This window comes from Abramis brama (genome assembly GCF_963993115.1).
Source record: "Abramis brama genome assembly, chromosome: 8".
Classification (NCBI taxonomy): domain Eukaryota; kingdom Metazoa; phylum Chordata; class Actinopteri; order Cypriniformes; family Leuciscidae; genus Abramis; species Abramis brama.
Genome location: NC_139970.1, coordinates 36,120,991 through 36,142,377, shown reverse-complemented (window position 1 = coordinate 36,142,377; position 21,387 = coordinate 36,120,991). Strand labels below are relative to the sequence as shown.

Genomic DNA, 21,387 nt, shown 5'->3' with positions numbered 1-21,387 from the left:
AGTATGTCGGTAACCAAATAGTTGATGGGCCTCATTGTATTTTTTATTTTTTTTTAATATTATGGAAGTCAAAATATCTTCTTTTGTGTTCAGCAGAAGAAAGAAATTGATACAGGTTTGGAACAACTTGAGGATGAGTAAATGTTGACAGAATTTCCATTTTTGGGTGAACTATCCCTTTAAATTACAGACTACCATCTATACATGCTGAATTCATGACTCCCTGAGAAATACTGTCTTTACTTTCCAATTATGGTTTAAGTCTGTGAGATACAAATTTACCAAACCTCCTCAGGGAAAACTAGCCTGGTCTGAATAGTGCTTTACAGTCGAGCACTTGACAACTCATGACAACAGCCAGAGATGCATTACTCCTATACACCCAAATGTGTCTTATCCTATATCTGCAGTGGCTTGAACAGTTTTTCTTACTCTCTTTTCAGCAAACATGACAGTCCTGTTAGAGAAAAACAAGTTCATCATGGAGCAGATCACAACCCTCTCTATGCTGATGTTGAACCTCTCCTCCTGTGTCAACTTTGACCGCTACCGAGGCTTCAACTCCACGGATGAACTCGACAAACAGGCGGAGAAACTGGCTCAAAACCGTGAGCTCTACGCCAGTGAGTACACACACACACACACACACACAAACTCACACACTCTCATCAGGAGATACCTCTTCAACTGACTACTCCACTCATGCGTTTGGTGATACTTTCGGTTGAAGACACCACAGACACTGGAGAGCCATCGGGCTGTAAAGTCTGTAATTCAGTGCAATTCGATTCAATTCCATTGAGATATAGATTTTCACTGTTATCGAGGAGCAGCAGGCCTCTGAGGTTACTATGACAACAGATCACTCGCATACTGAACTTCCCTTTTATACACATGAGTTCTGCTCATCTTCACAGGCATTATTTTGAAACTTCCCGAGGAGACCTCCAGCAGCCTGCCCCCGAACATCGACTACACCATCCGCATGAACATCGAGAATGTCATGCGCACCGACCGTTCGCGAAATCCCTTCTGGGTGAAAGATGCCTACATCTCGTCAACAAAGACCCAGCGGTACAGCCGAGGCTTTGTGTTCCTGCAGGAGAGCATCGAGAGAGCCATCATCGAAATGCAGACGGGTAAAGCCATGGATGGGCCAGCAGTCCAGATGCAGGCGTTCCCTTATCCCTGCTACTACAAGGATGAGTAAGTGTCTCACAAGCACAAACCCCACATACACACTGAGCGTCTCATATAAGGACTGAAATGCTCATCTAAGATGTGGCATCTGTATAAATAATCAGCAGCTTTACACTGACACTGAACACCGGTTTCATTTTGTTTATTAGAAAAAAACTCTAGTAAGACGAATGTTCTCTTGTATTTCATAGAAATACTAGATTTGCATTTGCTACATGAAACTGTAGGGTTTGCAAGACAGCAAAACAACTGTAGATTTTAGGTAAGCTTAGGTTTGGCTTTGGTTTTGTGTAGATGAAGTGCTGGATCAGAGCTGTTGTCATGGCACTGTATTTTCTGCTGGCTAGAGAATCAGTATAAATAAGTTCACAATGACATCCCATACAATTATTTTGCAATGAAAATGTGGCTAAACAGATGCTGGTGTTTTTGTTCATTAAAAAACTAGTAAAAATCATTTTAACATTTACACTAAAGACGTTAAGAGGCAGATTAAGAGCTGCAGATGGCGCGGTTATTTTAACAATGGCTGAAACACAGTGAGCAGCAAAATAGATACTTTTGCTACGCTGCAGAAAACGAGAATGCAGCAAATAGTTATTTTGATCTGTCATACGGATAACTGACCGTTTAACTAAACCAGGTTTGTGACAAGTTTACACGTTGCTCCTTCAGACGTTTTGTTTTTCCCATACATTTAGCATTATTAATCAGCATAATAAAAAACAATGTTATAATTTGGAAAATTGTTTAGAGATGGCAAGTTAACAAGCTCATGATGAGAATTCTGATTATTAGATTAATTTCACCATACAAAGGTAAATGTGAAAGAAGGCTAAATGGCCAATCAGTATGCAAATATTATTATGACATCATCACTGTTTAAATGTTCTTATTCAAAATCCGACGATGCAAATCCGCGAAAGATTTGTAATGTTTAATCTTAAAAAAAAAAAAATCGTACAAAACGTAATCTTACAAAAACCAATACATTACATACCAAATTAACGTCTGAATTAATTGCGGAAGTTTAACACTTTGGGCCATCAATTTAGACTCTTAATTACAAAACAAGTCAGTCAGCTCATCAGTTTCTCTTCCTTAAACATTTGAGGTGATATAGTTAAGGATAACAAATATAGCCTCCACCTGCTAATCTCAAATCTTTCTCTTCCCCAGTTATCTCAACAGCATCGCTTTTGCCTTCCCAATGGCACTCATGATTTCCTGGGTGCTGTTTGTCGCCAACTTTGTGAAGAAACTCGTCCACGAGAGAGAACTACGACTTCATGAGGTATGGAACCAAACATATTTTCCCCTAGTCGGTTCCATCAAGCTTTGATTAAGTCTCTAAATTCTTTTCTCTTATCCCACAGTACATGAAAATGATGGGGGTCAATCCCATCAGCCACTTCTTTGCCTGGTTCATAGAGAGTGCTGTGTTCTTGCTTGTGACCATCATCATCCTCACCATCATTTTGAAAGCTGGCGGCATCCTTCCTCGCAGCGATGGCTTTGTGCTCTTCCTCTACCTTTGTGACTACGGCTTCAGCGTCCTTGCAATCAGCTTCCTGGTCAGCTCCTTCTTTGATAAGACCAACATCGCCGGGCTGAGTGGCAGCCTTATCTATGTCATCTGCTTCTTCCCCTTCATCGTGCTGATCCACTTGGAGGACAATCTTTCCTTCTCAGTGAAGAGCGCTCTGGTCTGTACTGCATTTAAATTGGTTTGCAATTTAACATCATTGCACAGTTACATTTTGAGATATGTAAAAGGGCTTTCAAAGTTCTCATTAACGCATGAGATTAATTATATAAAATGAATGCAGCTTTTTTCAGGCTTTCAGTTTGACATTATAAATTTCATTCTGTTCGTTGTGAGTACACCATTCTATCATGGTGGGGACCTTTTTGCATTTTTATATTTATAGATTAATTAGTATGTTTGTTAGGTCACTTTCTTCAATGATTTCAGGTTTTACTGTCATTGTGGGGACAAAGTATTTAAACACACACACACACACACACACACACACTGAGGAAAGAATTCTTTACGGATAATTTATTTATAAATCAAAGCCAGACGGGACATTTAACAAAAGTCATTTGCATTCTTTGTTTGGTGAAATTTAATTATCATAGCAGCTCCACAAGTGAAATATCACCCACAAATGTGAAACCGCATCATTCATAGAAATGTTAATGCGAACACCAGCAGAGGACTAATGCACAGGCCGCTGCAAAAACAACTTCACATGTAATATTATGTCCATGAAGTGTGGGGTTATACAGTTGTTTTGTTGAGTTATTGCATACTTGCATTTCCATGTTGGTATTACTATTTTCAATGAGTTTTGATTGTTTTTGTGTGAATGAGGTGAGACCTCGGTTCAGTCTTGTTATATCGATATGGACATACAGTATATTCCATTACTAAACCCAATAATTAAAGATCATTTTGTTCTCTTTAATGCATTACTGTATTAGCTACAAGAAATATGAGATTAATCACAAAATAATCATAAAAATAATCACCCCCACATGTTCTGTCATTATTTACTCTCATGTTTTTCCTCAACAGCTCACGTTTTGTAAGAAAGTAAGGTTTGGAATGACCTGTTGGAGATTAAATAATGACACAATGTTTGATTTTGGGTGAACATCGAATGACAGCCGTAGTAAATCTGTCTGACTGTGTTTGTTTTTGGTTCACAGAGTCTCTTTTCTCCGACATGCTTCAGTTATGCCAGTCAGTATATCTCCCGCTATGAAAAACAGGAGGAAGGTAAGTTGGCAAAAACCCTCAGACTCTCTGTAATTAGTTTTTGTTTGGGATAATTACATTGACTGAATGTATTGTGTGTTTACACCTCAGGCATCCAGTGGAGCAACATGTATATCTCTCCTCTGGCTGGTGACACTTCCTCCTTCGGTTGGCTCTGCTGGTTGCTGTTTATTGACTCAGTAATATATTTTATCATCGGGATTTACATCCGCATGGTCTTCCCAGGTATGTGCGAGCTGCTCAATTGAGAAACTCAACCTTTTTTTTTTGTGTGGTTAGATAAAAAGAAACAATATTCATTTTACAAGTGAATATTACAATATTATGGTTGTAATCCAGTGTATTTTTCTCTCAATCAGGAAAGTATGGGATTGGTGTTCCATGGTACTTTCCTGTGACACGATCCTTCTGGGCAGATATGTTCAGCTGTTGCAAAGCGCCAAAGAAAATAAGCAGAGGGCTGCTGTTCACCAACATGATGCAGGAGCAAAAGAGCACTGACAAGAGCAAAGGTACATTATTACACTCTGATTTGGAATGCTTGATTCTGATTGGTCTATAGCAGCATTGAGCGGTAAATAACTTTTGCATGAGTGCTAATCTGTATGTCTCTCATTTCACTCCTTTTTTAATACCAGTTAATTGGTGCATCCGATTACAGAGGAAGACATGCTACATTGCAACAAAAAATGTTAGCTAGTTCATAGAAAACAACAAAATGTCTTTGTGTTCTGTGCTGTTCGACTATTTTTCTTTTTGAAAAACAAGTAAGCTGATTTAAGGGAAAGATAATCGAAGAATTTCACAAAGAAATGAAATGCTTCAATGACTACATTTTTAATGCCTGTTTATTAATTTGTTTAAGTAGCAGGGTAATATACAGTCAGCTGGTCATTATTACAAAATAATAAGACCCCTCTGTTTCACCTCAGTACATTACCTACACTACCGTTCAAAAGATTGAGGGCTGTAAAATCTTTGAAAGAAACCTATTATGCTCACTAAGGCTGCATTTAATTGATAAAAAATACGGTAAAACTAATATTGTGAAATATTATTACATTTTGAAAATTGTGTTTTCCATTTTAATATATTTGAAAATTTATTTTTATTTCCTGTGATCGTAAATCTGAATTTTTAGTATTCAAGGTCTTAATAATAATGATACATCTTCACTGTCACAGTTTTGATCAATGTAATGTGCCCTTGCTAAATAGAAGTATTCAATTTTGAACGGTAGTGTTTCATCATTTGCTTCAAATTTATTTGCTTCAATATACTTGCACTCTCTACCCTCTGTGAAGGTGACACAAATTGCAACTGTGGAAAACAATTTAATCCTTTCAATGTCTGTGCAATATTTTAACATCTTTGTTTCTCTTTATCTGTGTTAGGTAAAAGTAGCTTGGCGAGTAATGGAGAAGAAGACTTCTCAGGATTGCCTGTTGGAGTGTCACTGTATGGCCTGACAAAGACTTACGGAGGCCGGCATGCTGTAGACAACCTGAACCTTTCTTTCTATGAGGGGCATGTCACCTCTCTGCTGGGTCACAATGGAGCTGGAAAAACCACCACTATGTAAGAGCATAACAGTCTATTTTATATTTAAATAATGCTGTAATTGCTAAGATAATGATTTAATATTCTAATAAGCATACAAATACGTAGTCCACATGAATTTTAGGTAAAATAGTTGAAATTGAACTGTACTTTTGTATTTTCTATGTTTCAGGTCGCTTCTGACGGGGTTGTTTTCACCCACCAGCGGCACTATTGAGGTTTATGGGATGGATATGCAGACGTCGATAGATGATGTGCGTAAAGAGATGGGCGTGTGCATGCAGTATGATGTCCTGTTCGACCACCTTACCACTAAGGAACATCTGTTGCTATACGCTCAGATCAAAGCTCCCAACTTGACCAAACAGGAAGTGAAAGAACAAGTGCACAGGTAAGTTTCAACATTTGTCTCAACATTATTACTTTGTTCTGTAACATTTCCTGAGGAAAATTTACTTTATCTGGGAACCATTTGTTATCTTGACTAATATGGCATGTAGGTTTCTAATGTGCCCTTAATGGTGTTGGAGAAGCTACTTTAAAATTGTAGCTTCCCACACTACAACCTACTTGTAATCTATAGTTCAGCTGCTAAGAAAAAGTAAATGTGATATGCTTTCATTAACAAATAATAATACATAAAATAAATAATTAATGATAAAAAATTAAAAATATGCAAAAAATATAATAAAATCAGACGAAAACATGAACAGCAGTGTTTAACAAAATATTTAGATACAAAAAGAGTCATAAATCATAAAATGTTTATCCATGAAAAATGTTCTTTTTGTTTATCCATGAAAAATATCTGTACATTCATTACCTTGAAATTGTATCAAATATTTATACTTATTTTTAGACCACTGTTATTTTAGTATTATTTATATTTGATTTTTTTTATTGCTTTTATTTTTATATTTTCATTTTTTTGTTTACTTTTTAGTTATACGCTTTTGTCATTTTATTAGTTTTTTTTTTTTTTTGATATACGTATTTAGGTTTAATTAACTTTTATTTTGGTTTTAGTTCAGTTTTAGGTTTATTTATTTCCATTTATTAACTTTAGTGCTTGAAATTCTTTTAGTGCTCTAAAAATGAGGAGTTATTCATCTTTGCATTTAAAAAAAAATATATATACATAAAATGTATATTTTAATTTATTCCAGCTTTATTTCAATTTAGTTTTAGTTAACCATAACTGTTTCAGACAAGAAGTACAGATTTAGTTAGTCCCCAACATTGCACCTTAAGTTGGGAATGGTCTGTATTATTGGTTAATAAATATGTTAGTAAAAGTTTGTTGGTTCATATACCACAATGGAAAATCCATTAACACGCTGTGCCCTGGAGCAAGGCAATTTACCTCAGATCACTATAGATAAGAGTATCCGCTAAATGAGAAATTTGCATTAACTTGGTCCCTCTTTTTCCTGTCTTAGAATCCTAATGGAAACAGACATGCACGCCCACCGCCACAAGCGTGTCGGCACCCTGTCAGGAGGTATGAAGAGGAAGTTATCCATCTCCATTGCCTTCATTGGAGGCTCACGGCTGGTGGTGCTAGATGAGCCGACCACCGGGGTGGATCCTTGTTCCCGACGCAGCATCTGGGACATTGTCCTTCAGCACAAGCAAGGTGAAATCCCTCTGCAGTTTAGACCAGGGTGAAAATAATCTCCTGGCTTGTACCTGAAGCAAACTCCCCAAAGGGCTTTGTTCTTATCGGGTATCTGACACTTGGTTTAGAATTTAATTAGGCTTGAATGGATTTTCTCAAGGTGCGTGCAGTCAAATCCAGACAGGGAAAAATCCAGACGCAGATGTAGTAACGACTGATTGTTATCCATCATGCTCCCTCTGATGTTTAATTATCTTCCTTGGAGACAGTTAGCGAATTTATCTCGAGCAAGGATTTAAGACCGTAAAAGAGGGTCATGTCAGATTCTCCTGGTTTATCTTTGTTCATCAGCTCTTTGTTCAGAATCTGTCTTTCTCTCTCTCTCGCCTGTATCAGTGGATCTTTGATTTGACATGTTCGTTTTGTTTAACTGTCCAGAACGCACCATCATTCTTTCCAGCCATCACCTGGATGAGGCTGAAGTTCTCAGTGACCGCATCGCCTTCCTGGAGCGCGGAGGCCTCAAATGCTGTGGTTCACCCTTCTACCTTAAAGACAAGCTGGCTAAAGGCTACAACCTCACCCTCACAAAGAAGGTACATCCTATGGAAAATGTCATTCAGTTCTTACTTGAGTTAACTCTCTCAAAAAGTACCATGTGAGTACTGTAGTAAGGGTATACATAGTAATACCAATGTACATTGATATACACTACTGTTCAAAAGTCAGTAAGATTTTTTTTATAAATGTTTTGGTTTAAGTCATTTATGTTCACCCAGACTGCATTTATTTGATCAAAAATACAGTAAAAACAATAATATTGTGAATTATCATTGTAATAAATTATCTTTTCTATTTAAAAATGTAATTTATTCCTGTGATGGCAAAGCTGAATTTTTAGCATCAATACTCCAGTCTTCAGTCTTCATGATCCTTCAGAAATCATTCTAATATTCTGATCTGGTGCTCAAGAAAGCTGTTGTGCTGCTTAATATTTTTGTAGAAACCGTGCTACAATTTTAACTTTCAAAAGCAGATTATTTATTTGAAATAGAAATCTTTTGGAACATTATTAATGTCTTTACTGTCACTTTTGATAAATTTACTGCTCCCTTGCGGAATGCATACTTATTTGAACTTTTGAAAGGTAGTTTATATACTGTATATAATGATTATCGTATTCATGTATCTTTATATTACTGTGGTAAAATGTGACACTGGTTTTCCAGGATTTATATTTTTTAATTTGTCATGTCAACATGCATTTCTATGTTTTTGGTTCAGGTTCAGACTCCTGATTCAAATAAAAAGTTTGACATTGAAGAAATCAGGGATTTCATTCAATCCTACCTGCCTGACGCTCAACGGAAGGAGGGAGAGGTGGGTGATTTGGTCTACGCCCTTCCACCGTACACCACCCAGAACGCAGCTGCGTACCAGTCTCTTCTCACCGATCTGGATCAGAGCCTGGACAAGCTTCAGCTGGGCTGCTACGGCATTTCCGACACCACCTTGGAAGAGGTAATTTTCAGATGAAGACCCCAGGTGCAAGATTGAATTTTGGACTGAGCCATTGCCACTGGGGTTCAGACAGCCAGCCCAGAAACCTTCAAAGCCTCAAACAGTGCAGCCCAACATTGTTAAAGAAAGCTGAACCACTCTAGGTTCCCTGGGATTCTTGGCGCATACAGTGCAAGCTTCACATTTTACATCATTTCAGAATCAAAGATCCTACATAGAGCTGGGAGATATTGAGTTATTGAAATGAAATTCAAATATTTGAGGCAATCAATCCATGTGTAAATGCATAAGATTTGTGTTGGCTACTATTTTTAGTCATCTTATGGTGGGAGATGGGACCATCCAATGGGATATGGTTTCCCAACATGAGGGTCACAGGTTCCAGCCGGGGTTGCCAAGCATTTTAAAGGGATAGTTTACCCCAAAATAAAAATTCTGTCATTATTTACTCGCCATCAGTTAGTTGTTCTAAACCTGTATGAGTTTCTTTGAAAACAAAATAATATATTTTGAAGAATATTGGTAACCAAACAGTTGCTGGCCCCCATTGACTTCCATTGTATGAAAAAAAAATACTTTGGCAGTCAGTGGGGTCCAGCAACTGTTTGCTTACCAACATTCTTCAAAATATCTTCTTTGTGTTTAGAACAGGATTAGAACAACTTTAGGGTGAGTAAATGGAGACAGTATTACCCCTTTACATTTCTATTTTCTCTATGAAAAGTGTTTCACTTCCCGCCATCTTCAGAACAAAAATGAAGATGTTTGTAATATTGTCATACTTTTTTTTCATGCTGGTTTCATTATTCACAAATCACAAATTCCCACACAGTTTCTACACTGAAAATAAATTGGTGTAGGCTTTACAATTCTCACTCACAGAAATTGCTAGTAAATTTCACAAAAGATGACAAAGAAACAGCAAGTAACACATTTCATTTTGTCTGAAATTCTGAAGTAGAAAGACTGAAATAGTATATTCTTCTAAAACACACTCCAATAATCTTTTAGTTCCAACTTTGAGAAATCTTTTTTTTCAGTGTACAAATACTTAAAATTTTTCTGAGAGTGTGAGGATCATGAAACACATGAAGGAAAAAATGGGGGGAAAGTTGCTTTAATGTTAACCTTACAAAACCATGAAAGGGGAACCATGATCCACCCTCTCCAAGTGCACTCAACTAGACTGTGTTTTCTCTCAGGTGTTCCTGCAGTTGACTCGAGATGACATGGAGCCTAGAGAAAGTGACACCTTCTCTGTATCCGAGTCTGTAATAGTGAATGACATGTGTGCTTCAAGAGACAGCATTCCTGACGACATCAACAGCATGTACCTTGGAGAGAAAGCCAGTAAGTGGTCTTTTAGGACTATTAGTTTCTTGCAGCAATAGTGCCTGTACTTTTCTCAGTTACCCCTTGAATGCTTTGAACTTTGAAAGCTCATCTTCAGAATTTACCTGGATTGAAGCGGATGAGATGAGTGGCTCTGTCTCATGTGGCATACTCTCTTCTTCTCTTGTAAAGGCCTCACTGGTACATCAACTGTGAGTGGGCTTGCTTTGACTGCACAGCGGGTGATGGCCATGTTGCTGAAACGCGTGCATCACTCCAGGAGGGACTGGAAGGGGCTGGTCTCTCAGGTGTTGCTGCCCGTATTCTTTGTAATTGCTGCCATGGGCCTGGGCTCCATCAAGAGTGATCTTCAGTATTTTCCTAAGATTGTGCTCTCTCCTGCTCTGTACCACGTTGATGAACAGTATGCCTTCTTCAGGTTAGACTCGCTCTGTTGTGTAACTTGCTTGTGATTCAAAAGTAGCTCTGATTTCAGTTAGAAAATATGGGTACTGCTTAACTTCAAATAACATTGCATTCAAAGTGTACATTTCATCAGCTAATGTATCCTCCAGGTATTGAAACCATTACTATTACTAGAGACAGTTTTTTGAGTTACATGAACTCTATTAAAATGTATTTATTCAAGTTTAGACTTTGCTAATCTACTCAAAGATAATGGTGATGATGATGATAACAGAAAATGATAATGTTGTTAATGACTGGGTAATATAGCTAAACAGTATAGGATAATGTACTGTCATATGGTCATTATTGAAAATATTCAAAACATATTTTATGATTATGACTGGCTATCCTTTATTTATTTATTTAACTCTGAAATTGCCTAGAAGGGTGATTTTTAGAAATGGAAATATTCCTATTTTTTAGCAAGGCTTTTTTCCCCCTCACTGTCCCCTCAGGGCAAATAAAAGCACATTATTGCGGTATTCCCAATGTTCGTTATTTTTTTCTATTGCCTCCAAAGTAATACAAAATATATAGTGTAAATATTAAATATTTTGCACATCCTTAAACATTGCCATTGCACATTCTCTCCACAGAAATCAGAATCCCACCACCAGCAGTCTTGTAGATGCCATGATGTCCTATCCAGGCATTGACCACGTCTGCATGAGAGACCCCACAGCTTCGTAAGTAATCATCCATATGTCTTAGTGATCTGCGGTGCAGTTTAGAACTGTGAGCTCAGTAATCAGACTGCAGGTTGCTATAAGCCTTGAGTGATTACATATCACAGCATCAGCTCACCTGGCCACTGCAAATGGCTTTCATTTTTGCCGGCTATGATTTTAGCCTCTCTGATCTTCGCAGGTCTGTTCTTAAGCTCTGGTCGCCATTTACTTAGCTGAGCCCTGGGACTCTGATACTCTGTCTGCTTGTGTCAGTGGGTCTGCTCGTGTTCCTGGTCAATTTCATCACACTAATGTGCCACTTTTAGTTTTCTATCACTGTTTTTTATCACGCTATTTTCCCATCTCTTCTCATCTTACTCTTTTTCCTCTCTCTGTAACTCGCTCGTAACACTCTCTTGCTTTCTTGTTCTCTGTTTTTCCATTTCTCTTTCACCCACACATCTGAAAGCTCTGCCTTTTGTAATTCTTTTGTAAGAGCTTATAATAATACTTCTGTATAGGGGCGTAAATCTCAGAGAAGAACCTCACTTGCACGTTTTTATGAGATTCACCCAGGGATCATTTGCATTTCTCATGCATTTCCTGTTTGTAGGATTGATTTCCCTAATAGACTTTATCACTGATACCTTCAAAATAATCATTACACAGTTTGAAGTGGGTCTTGCATGTAGACTATTGTTTTCTTCTTCTTTTTACTACAAGAAAACAGTAAAAACAGTTTTGTTTTGTTTTTAACAGGGTTTGCAAAGAGAGACCTCCTGCAGGAACTCAGACCTGGATCTCTGGAGGCAACAGCTCTGCTACATTTACCACCTGCAAGTGTAGCAACCAAGTGCAGGTGGGTCAAACAGAGCATAACCATCATAACACAAACAACATTATCACTTATCCTCAATGATGTGCATCTTTCACTGTTTAAATATTGATAAAAAGAGCATTAGTGATTTGATAGCGTGAAGGTGATTGTTGATCACAGCAGGGTTGTGCGCCCTTCACAATTGATTTGAGAATGCCTTTTAAAATCAGTTCCTTTGACTTTGATGCAAGGCAGCAAGTAGAATGCAAAATCAACATTCAAATGTAAGGAATAAGAAAAATAGAATGTTTAATAATAATTGAAATAATACATGATTTCAGTTCAAATTACACGTTATCATTCACAACACACAGTTGCATAGACATTATATGATATTAATTCATGTTTTGAATTTTTATACCTATAAAATTAGTTGTAGTTTTTTTTTAATAGCTTTAATTTTATGGACTGTCATAGAAGAACACTTAATTTGAAAAACAGTGTGGTTCTGTATGGAAATTAAAATAGTGTTTTGGCTGTTTTTCCGCAGTATTCAACTTAGTTTAACTTATTTAGGAGAATTTAACTTAATTCAGGGAAATATATCAATGGAGGAAAAACTATTACATATCAGCAAGTAAATAGGTATGATTAGTCAACTTAATGATGTAGTTAATACATTTTGTCACCAAACTTTAGTTGGGCTAATGCAATTTTCTGCTGTGTGCCTGTTGATTTTTGTAATTTTCTTATAATTTTCTTGTCATTTAGTAAATGCCTCTTCATGTTATTTCAAATCAGCTTCCTGTGGGGCGTGGCTAATTCTACTCTCGATTTGACAGGGAGCAAGTTGTTATATTCAGATTTTTCCCCAATCCTGTATCGCGGCGTCTGCTCAAAATATCACTTACTTTTCTGTCACTTTCAGTCGTGTCCTGCATCAGGTTACCAACCACCTCACACAAGAAATCCATCATCCCAGATTGTCTACAACCTAACGGGCATCAACGTAGAGGACTACCTGTTGGCCACTGCGAATGACTTCGTCAGAAACAGGTGAATTTGATTACACATATCACTTCACAGCATTAAACTAATTTCAAAAGATGAGGTGAGGTGGAATATTAAGGAATTTATGAACCGCTGGTAGGCTGATTAATAATTAAAGATGAAGCGCATTGGTGTATCCCATCTTTACCATGGCATTTCTAGCTGACATTTTCCATCCTAGTCAAATAGCACACAGCTCTTGAGCGTGCTGCTGGCATGAAAATACTTTATTACACCTAAAATAGTAAGGCAAGCATTTATTATTCATACATTGCTCTTCCAAAAAATAATAATAAAATACACAGCCCTGCTGCAGTGTGGTGGCGAAAATAGTCATAAAAAAGGAAAATCACTGCTCTATAAAGAAATTGGATAACAAATGCATAAAACTATTAATTAGGAGTATATCATGAGGAAAAAGTCTTTAGCATCTTAAAACACTAAATTTATTGTTAAATAAATTGAGCTTTAATATATAAAGAATGTGGGAAAGAACATATAAATTTGCTATCCAATTAAAGATACTAAACGAGATTCCTTTAACCCTAGAATGCATTAACCAAAAAACCTACACAAATGCATAAATAGGGTCAACATTACCAGCAATCGCATTGCACCCAGTAACTGTTAAGTCACCTTTATAGCGCTTTATACAGTACAGATTGTTTCAAAGCAGTAAATAACAGAATCAATGATGCAAACTTCACTAAATATGAAACAAATTCAAATTCTGCTGTAAAGCAGCTCTAAAAGGTCAAGTCAGTTCAGAGTTGGGTCAGTTCAATTCAATAAATGTGTAAAGTTCATCAAGTATTAAACGAGTTCAATTCAGCTATAAGTAGCTATTCAGAAGATGTAATAAATATGTACAACATGTGAACAAGATGTCACACCAGCCAGGAGTTACACGTTCTAATGTAAGTTGTTTTGTGCTTTGTTTCAGATATGGAGGCTGGGACTTTGGAAAGCCTCTTCCCATTGATCTTAAGTTGGACATGTTAGATGTGCCAGCTAACCGAACGCTTAGTAAGGTAATTTGGATGAGTGATATTACATTGGGACAATGAGCCACTTTGCCATTGGGGCAATGTAGCAGTTTATGTGGACGCTAACAGGCTCTGTTCCAAAACCAAGTAAGCTGCCAGCATTTTAATGCATCATAATGACCCTCTTGTTGTGAAAGCTGTTCCAAAAGGTAGGCAGCATCATTATGTTGCCTTCTAAGATACCTTTTTGGCATAATTTTAAGGCAATATTACATGCATCCCATGTGAAGAACGCAGTGTTCAGTGAAAAAAATTACTTTCAAGATGACAAATTAAGCAAGAGAAAAGTTAATTCAGTACCAAAATACAGTAGTTGAGTCTAATTACAAATGTTGCATGAGCCCAATATTTGTATGAGCAATGTACAGTACCTGTCAAAAGTTTGGAAACATTGTAATTTTGAGATGTTGCACACCAAGGCTACATTTATTTAATCAAAAATACAGTAAAAATCACTTTTTACTTTATATAGGCTATATATATATTTAAATGTCATTTATTCCTGCGATGGCCAAGCTGAATTTTCAGCATCATTACTCAAGTCTTGAGTGTCACATGATCCTTCAGAAATCATTCTAATATCTGGTACTGTGTTTTTACACATGTTAGGATATTAGGCTGTTAGTTTTCCTGTTAAAGCCTTAAAAGGCAGCAGTCAATGCAGCTCAGTAAGTTTTGGAACAGAACCTTAGCCTTATTTACCTTAGCATTTATTTGATTAGAGAGAAATTGTGGTGCATTGTATTAATATTTGTGTTCACACAGATTTGGTATAATCCAGAAGGTCACCACACCATGCCTGCCTACCTCAACAGCCTTAACAACTTCCTCCTGAGATCCAGTCTGCCACCTGAGAAACGACAACAATATGGTTAGTTAAACCTTTTTTTAGATTCTTGTTTTCTCTTAGAATCTATACAATTTCACATACACTGTTTTTCAAAAGTTTGGAGTCAGTAAGATTTATTTTTTTTGAAGAAAAAATTGTACTTGTATTCAGCGCGGATGCATTCAATTGCTTAAAGACATTTATAAAATTATTTGTATATTTTTAATCGTGAAAATGTTTTATCACTTTATTCCCTAAAAATGTAAGCTTTTGAGCAGCAAATCAGCATATTAAAAGGATTTCTATATCTATCTATATTATATATTTAATACAAAAATACAGTTATTTTAATTTGTAATATTTCACAGTATTAATATTTGTACTATATTTTTGATCAAATAAATCCAATCAATCTTATGCTTGATGAGCATAAGAGACTTCTTTCAAAAGCATTAAATATCTTACCCACCCCAAACTTTTAAACAGTAATGTATATCTAATTAATTTTAAGTTGTATAACAGATAATATGTGTTCTGCATCCCGAGTTTTCATTATTGTGCACTTGCGTATACAATTTTGACTTGCATCATAAGGTCTAATCCACTTAGCACCGTATTTTGAGCAAGAACCGCCCACTTAGACAGGAGGACACCTTCTGACTGACTGCAAAGAACTCTACCAAGTTCTTTTTTTAAAATGTATTTTTTTTTAATAATTACTGGGTTTATCTGAAAAAAAAGAGCTTTTTTTGCAATATGCTGAAATATCCTTGCCTTCAGAGACAATGGTGACAATAACAATTGCAATACCACTATCCTTAGACAGGGGGCAGTGTGTCTATTCTTCTCCAACTAGAAGGCAGAGTGGTCTGAATGCTAATTAGAGGTGCTGAGAACTGAAATGAAGGAATAGAGCTGGTCTTATTTCAACACTGCCAGACTGGCCCAGTGGCTGAGATTCACTGTCTGCCTCCAGGCAAGATTAATGCAATCCTAGCAGTCAATAATGGAAAGGGGGGATGCATTCATTCAAATGTAGCCAGTGAACTCATTCAGGGCAAAACAGAGCATAAATTCAGCAAAGGTTCATGGGAGGAGCAGATTGCCGATCACGTGCTGGCCCGAGCAAGTGTGTATTTTTCTCATGTGCTAAAATCTCTCTTTACAGCTATCTCCATATCCAGCCACCCTTACCCTGGCCAAGTGCAAGACGAGGATGTAATGTAAGAGCACGCACACAAACGCACGCACACACACGCCCGTCCTTCTGTCTGGCAACTAAAGCTGATAAAGTACTCTGTGGGACCAAATACAGACTGAGCGTATTAGTTGGGTCGGTACCAAATCACAGACCCAGTGGTGGGGAAAAGAAAGCAATCAGCCAAATGATGGGCTTTAGATAAGATATGCAAATATTGCTCTGACATTTTCATTCTTGTGGAGCACTTGAACTAATGTAATTTGACTCCTGTATTTACTCCTCTTTGATTTTTGTTTTCCTGAGCTTGGCTTATTGATTACTAACCCAATATAATGTGTGTTTACTCTGAAGGTGGTTCAGAGGTTAATTGATTCAACGTCGCCACCCAAACATGCTTGTATTTTGAACACTGTGGGCAATTTCAACAATGCCTAAATTAGAAAGACACGCTCTGTAAAATGAACGCAATTGTTTCAGTCTCACAGCTAGGATGAGTCTGGCTTGACGTCTGCTGCTTAGGCTGAGGAGAAAACATGCAGAGAAAGCAAGTAAAATGAAGAGGAATAGGTTGGCTACTCAAAATAAAAAATGATTCTGTGAGTAGCTGAAAAGAGCAGAAAATAATGCATTTGTTTTCGAGATACTTGTATCAAAAGCAAAGTCCCTTTTTAAGGCAAGTCAAAGCACTTGGCGGCCATATTGGTAACAGCCTCAGGCAGCTGTTTCAAGTACAAATCGAGTGCTGCAGGAACGAGTCCTAAAGCACAGAAATTATTTATCATTTTTGAACTTTTGGTTCCATCACTTGCAGTTAATGGGTTTTTTAAATGGGATTTTAGTTATATAACTGAAATAAGGTCTGTGGTTAACACAATCTTTTTTTTTCTATGACATCTTTTCCTGGCTAAATGGGACCACAATGGTTGTCTGGGACATTAAACATCATCACGGCGCGCAGGAAAACATCATCTACTCACTATAGTCCGTTTTTAAAGCCTTGTTGTATTAATACTCGCGCTCTTACCATTCTAACTCAAACTTTCCAACTTGTAGATTTAAATAAAGCTTAAAATATTGGTTTGAAACTTACAGGTGAAACTCAAAAAATGAGTATATCGTGCAAATTATTTCAGTAATTCAACTTAAACGGTGAAACTAATATATTATATAGACTCATTACATGCAAAGTGAGATATTTAAAGCCTTTATTTGTTATAATTTTGATGATTACGCATGGCTTAAAGCTTATGAAAACCCCAAATTCAAAATCTCAGAAATTTAGAAAATTTTCATAAGCTGTAAGCCATAATCATCAAAATTATAACAAATACCTAATATATTAGTTTCACCTTTTAAGTTGAATTACTGAAATAAATGAACTTTTGCACAATATTCTAATTTTTCGAGTGTCACCTGTAGAGGTGGTGACATTGAAGTCAAACTTTTGTTGGTCACAAAGCCAATAGAGCTTTTCCATTGATTGTTTCAGAAAATAAGCTCTATGTTGAGGGAACCAGGGTGATTCTAACTTCTAGGTTGGCGTACAAAATTATGCCATTCTTGCAGCAGTCTATTGTATATACTTCAAAAACTCAAAAACTGTGAAGATTATGTTTCAGTAACATATTGTAATGTGTGATTGCTAACCTTGTCTCATACCTAATGAAATCAATTTTTTTCAAAGTTGTTGTCATCTTAGTTAGGACCAAATTGATATTGAGTGTCTTAATCATAGATTAGCACCACTTTAACATGAGGTTTATCATTTTTATAGTTTCAACAACTATCTGAAAAAGTTGTATGTGAGTGAAACCAAATGTAATCAAAATTAGTTATTTAGGAATTATAGCTAAAATAGGCCATGTCCAACAGTCTTCATTGGCGTCAGGCAGCCACATTGAATTCAAAGTAATAAAAAGTGCTTCAATACGATCGAGTCAACCTTAGGAGAGGCAGTAAGAAAAGCTGCAATACAAAGTTCCAAAATTGTCTAGGAAAGTCTGAAGCTGTAGACAAGTACGTTATAAGTAATTTCTTATACCTTGACTTCAGTGATCAACCAACCGAGCCCTTTCTTATCTGAATAAAAAATGATCCTCACTTCTGCATTCAGGCTCAACTCTCTTGTGGTATGGGTCTTCTGTCTTTCCCTGGGATCAGTTTGTTCTTATTTGTCCTCCATTCTTGCTATATTTTTTTGGAGTGCTTGGGAGCAGAGACTGGACGCAAAGGGGCAGAATTAAAGGCAAGAGCTCAGCTGGTGACTGCTAGAAAAAGAAGTGTCCTGCTGAGACTGAACTCTTGATCGTCTTTGACTCTGTCTTACACAATTCTCACAGATAGAGAGATCTTAATTCTCGTGGCTTTCATGTTTTCTCCTTACTGTGTCTGGTGCCGTTGTAAATGCATCAGGCTTGACTGAAGAACAGTTTTAAGCTCATGTGTGACAGTGTTGGAAATATGAAGTGCAGTTTGTATTGTAAGGGTAAGACAGCAGGACATGCTCTCACTGCACCGCTGCCACAGAATAACAGCTTTTTTAGTTTTTTGCAGGTGTGTCTATTAAATGTACAGCTATGGACCTATTTACTTTATTAATACATGTTTCTGGTCTTATTATGAACTATTTATTTGTGCATGTCATAAATATGTGCTACCATTCAATGGTTTGGGGTTAGAATATTTCCACAAAATATATTAAGTAGCAACTGTTTTTAACATCGATAATTTTTTTTTGAGCACCAAATCAGCATAATAGAATGATTTCTGAAGGATCATGTGACACTGAAGACTGATATATATATAAGCATAGCATAAAAGACTTCATTTGAACAAAATGTAAAAAATTGACCAACCCTAAACTTTTGTCCGGTATTATAAGTATATATAAAATATAGCATAAAATAGAAACAATAAAATCTAAATATATTTATAAAATACACCAATATATAATTTTTACAAATTTGTATTCCTATATTCTATTATAAATGGACACATACCGTAAGGTCATATACTCTGAACTTGCACGTCTTGAGGTCCTCAGTATTGAAATGTTTCATTTTGTATCCTCAAGGGTGGGCGGTTTGGTCAGCATCCTGGTTGCGCTCTGTGTCCTCACTGGCTACTCCATCATGACTGCCAGCTTTGTCATCTATGAGGTTCAGGAACATCACACAGGCTCCAAGAGACTCCAACAGATCTCTGGCATCAGTGAACCTTTTTACTGGATCATCAACTTCTTCTATGATATGGTACTTCATCATTAGTTGATAGATTTCAGCCTTTTAGATCCGTTGCATTGATCTAAAATATACAGAAACCAAAACTATGCAAGAATACATAAACTGCATGCAGTAACAACAACCATTTGTGCCTGTGCCATTTTTAATTGCTCAGATTATATAATTAATTTAATATTAATAAAAAAATATGACTGTTTGTGTTTACAATGTCTTTTCTGTTGCATTGCAGGCTCTTTACATGATTCCTGTGGTCCTCTCGGTGGTGATGATAGCAGCGTTCCAGCTCCCAGCCTTCACAGAGAAGCAGAACCTTGGCGCGGTCACACTTCTTCTGGTGCTATTTGGGTCAGCAGCATACATTAAAATACCTTTACCACCAGAGACTTTCCTGTCACAAGACAGACATCTCATTAGAATGTCTTAGCGCTGACAGGTCCTCAAGGCACTAGAGCTTCATGAATGTATTATTCAGCAAATGCTACACGTCGCAGCATTGGCAAAGGGGAAGTTTTAGTTAATGCACGGTCTTTCAGGTAAACACAGGCTCTCTGCTAGAAAGAGGAGAGCTGCTTGAAGCTTTCCTGCAAGGCCTCTGCTCTGAAGAAGCGATTTCACACACTTCGTCACCCAGTTAATTGCATTGTGGAGAGCAGTGAGGCCACTCACAGTCAGTCTTTAGGCTTCAGAGCTCCAGGCTGCTTGGGAGGCCCTTCAATGTGTGAAGTCAGCAGTCTGGCCCGCATTCATCCGCCTGTGAGCTCACCGGCTCTCGGCCCATAAATAACCACACATCACAGCGATCCGACCACTTTCCCTTCAACCTGCTTAATTGCTTTTGTTTAGCTGAGCGGTGTGGACTTTCCACCACAAACAATACACGCACACAGGCCGGCCAACTCGCGCACACACACACACGGTACCCTCTCAGTTTAAACACATCCTCTTCCTTGACCCCGCCACCCCAATCACCAAGAGTAATGAATAAAAAAACAGATCATTCTGTGGAGCTGAAGAGGAGAGAGAATGCTTCACAAAAAGGAAATAGATGAACTCATTTATCTTCTGGCTTCTTAGCTCAACTGTGGAATATATTCTCTCTCTCTTTGTTAAACTCAAAGCAGAAGTCTTACTATAGTTCTTTTGTCTTCCTCCATGTTGTAATTCTTCTGTTCAGACATTTTTTTTTAATCTTGTCACTTACCACATTGATTTCATTTGTTTATTTTCAGTTTCTCCACCTTCCCTTGGATGTACCTTCTGTCTGCGGTATTCAAAGATACGGAGATGGCCTTCATTGGTTATGTTTGCATCAATCTCTTCATCAGTGTCAACACCATCATCGCCACATCCATTATCTACTTCCTGGGTCAGCTTAACCAGAATGAACCGGTGAGAGAAAAGTCAGAGGGACGTTTCACCCCCAAATAAAAAAACAAAAACAAATTACAAAAGAAATCAAATTATATTAAGACACTGAAACCAATTTTAAGACCATTTAGAAATTTTGCTTTGTGATATTTTTTTCATGACAATTAAGCAGGTTTATTGCCCTCAAATTCTTACTACCTATTATCCAATCTTTTTTTTTTTATTCTTTAGTAAGTAGGGATATATACTACCATTCAAAAGTTTGTGGTTGATGAGATGTTTTTGAAAGAAGTCTCTTATGATCAGCAAGGCTGAATTTATTTGTTAAAAATTGTGAAATATTATTACAATTTAAAATAACTATTTTCTATTTGAATTTATTTTAAAATGTAATTTATTCCTGTGATGGCAAAGCTGAATTTTCAGCATCACTTCAGTTTTCAGTGTCACATGATTCTTCAGACATCATTCTAATATGCTGATTTGGTGCTCAAGAAACATTTCTTCTTATTATTAATGTTGAAAACAGTGTAATATTCTTTTTGGAAACAGTGATCATTTTTTGATGAATAGAAAGTTCAAAAGAACAGGATTTGTTTAAGATTTAAATCTTTTGTAACATTATAATTGTCTTTATTGTCACTTTTGATCAGTTTAATCCATCCTTAATGAATAAAAGTAT

At 36.8% G+C, this 21,387-nt stretch overlaps 1 protein-coding gene across 1 annotated transcript in view; it reads left to right on the top strand.

Moving 5' to 3' along the window:
• Positions 1-21,387, top strand: part of abca12 (ATP-binding cassette, sub-family A (ABC1), member 12) — a gene marked incomplete at its 5' end in the record, with an annotated part of 40,043 nt that overhangs the window by 7,821 nt on the left and 10,835 nt on the right. Inside the window, 23 exons of the mRNA XM_084121415.1 lie at positions 444-623; positions 918-1,206; positions 2,380-2,494; positions 2,577-2,906; positions 3,916-3,985; positions 4,076-4,210; positions 4,345-4,497; positions 5,380-5,563; positions 5,718-5,936; positions 6,985-7,181; positions 7,602-7,759; positions 8,448-8,684; positions 9,887-10,034; positions 10,209-10,455; positions 11,081-11,170; positions 11,912-12,011; positions 12,898-13,025; positions 13,963-14,050; positions 14,831-14,936; positions 16,063-16,117; positions 19,169-19,346; positions 19,567-19,682; positions 20,567-20,726. Coding sequence (XP_083977541.1) covers positions 444-623; positions 918-1,206; positions 2,380-2,494; positions 2,577-2,906; positions 3,916-3,985; positions 4,076-4,210; positions 4,345-4,497; positions 5,380-5,563; positions 5,718-5,936; positions 6,985-7,181; positions 7,602-7,759; positions 8,448-8,684; positions 9,887-10,034; positions 10,209-10,455; positions 11,081-11,170; positions 11,912-12,011; positions 12,898-13,025; positions 13,963-14,050; positions 14,831-14,936; positions 16,063-16,117; positions 19,169-19,346; positions 19,567-19,682; positions 20,567-20,726 — 3,683 coding nt within the window. The remainder of the gene's footprint in view (positions 1-443; positions 624-917; positions 1,207-2,379; positions 2,495-2,576; positions 2,907-3,915; positions 3,986-4,075; positions 4,211-4,344; positions 4,498-5,379; positions 5,564-5,717; positions 5,937-6,984; positions 7,182-7,601; positions 7,760-8,447; positions 8,685-9,886; positions 10,035-10,208; positions 10,456-11,080; positions 11,171-11,911; positions 12,012-12,897; positions 13,026-13,962; positions 14,051-14,830; positions 14,937-16,062; positions 16,118-19,168; positions 19,347-19,566; positions 19,683-20,566; positions 20,727-21,387) is intronic.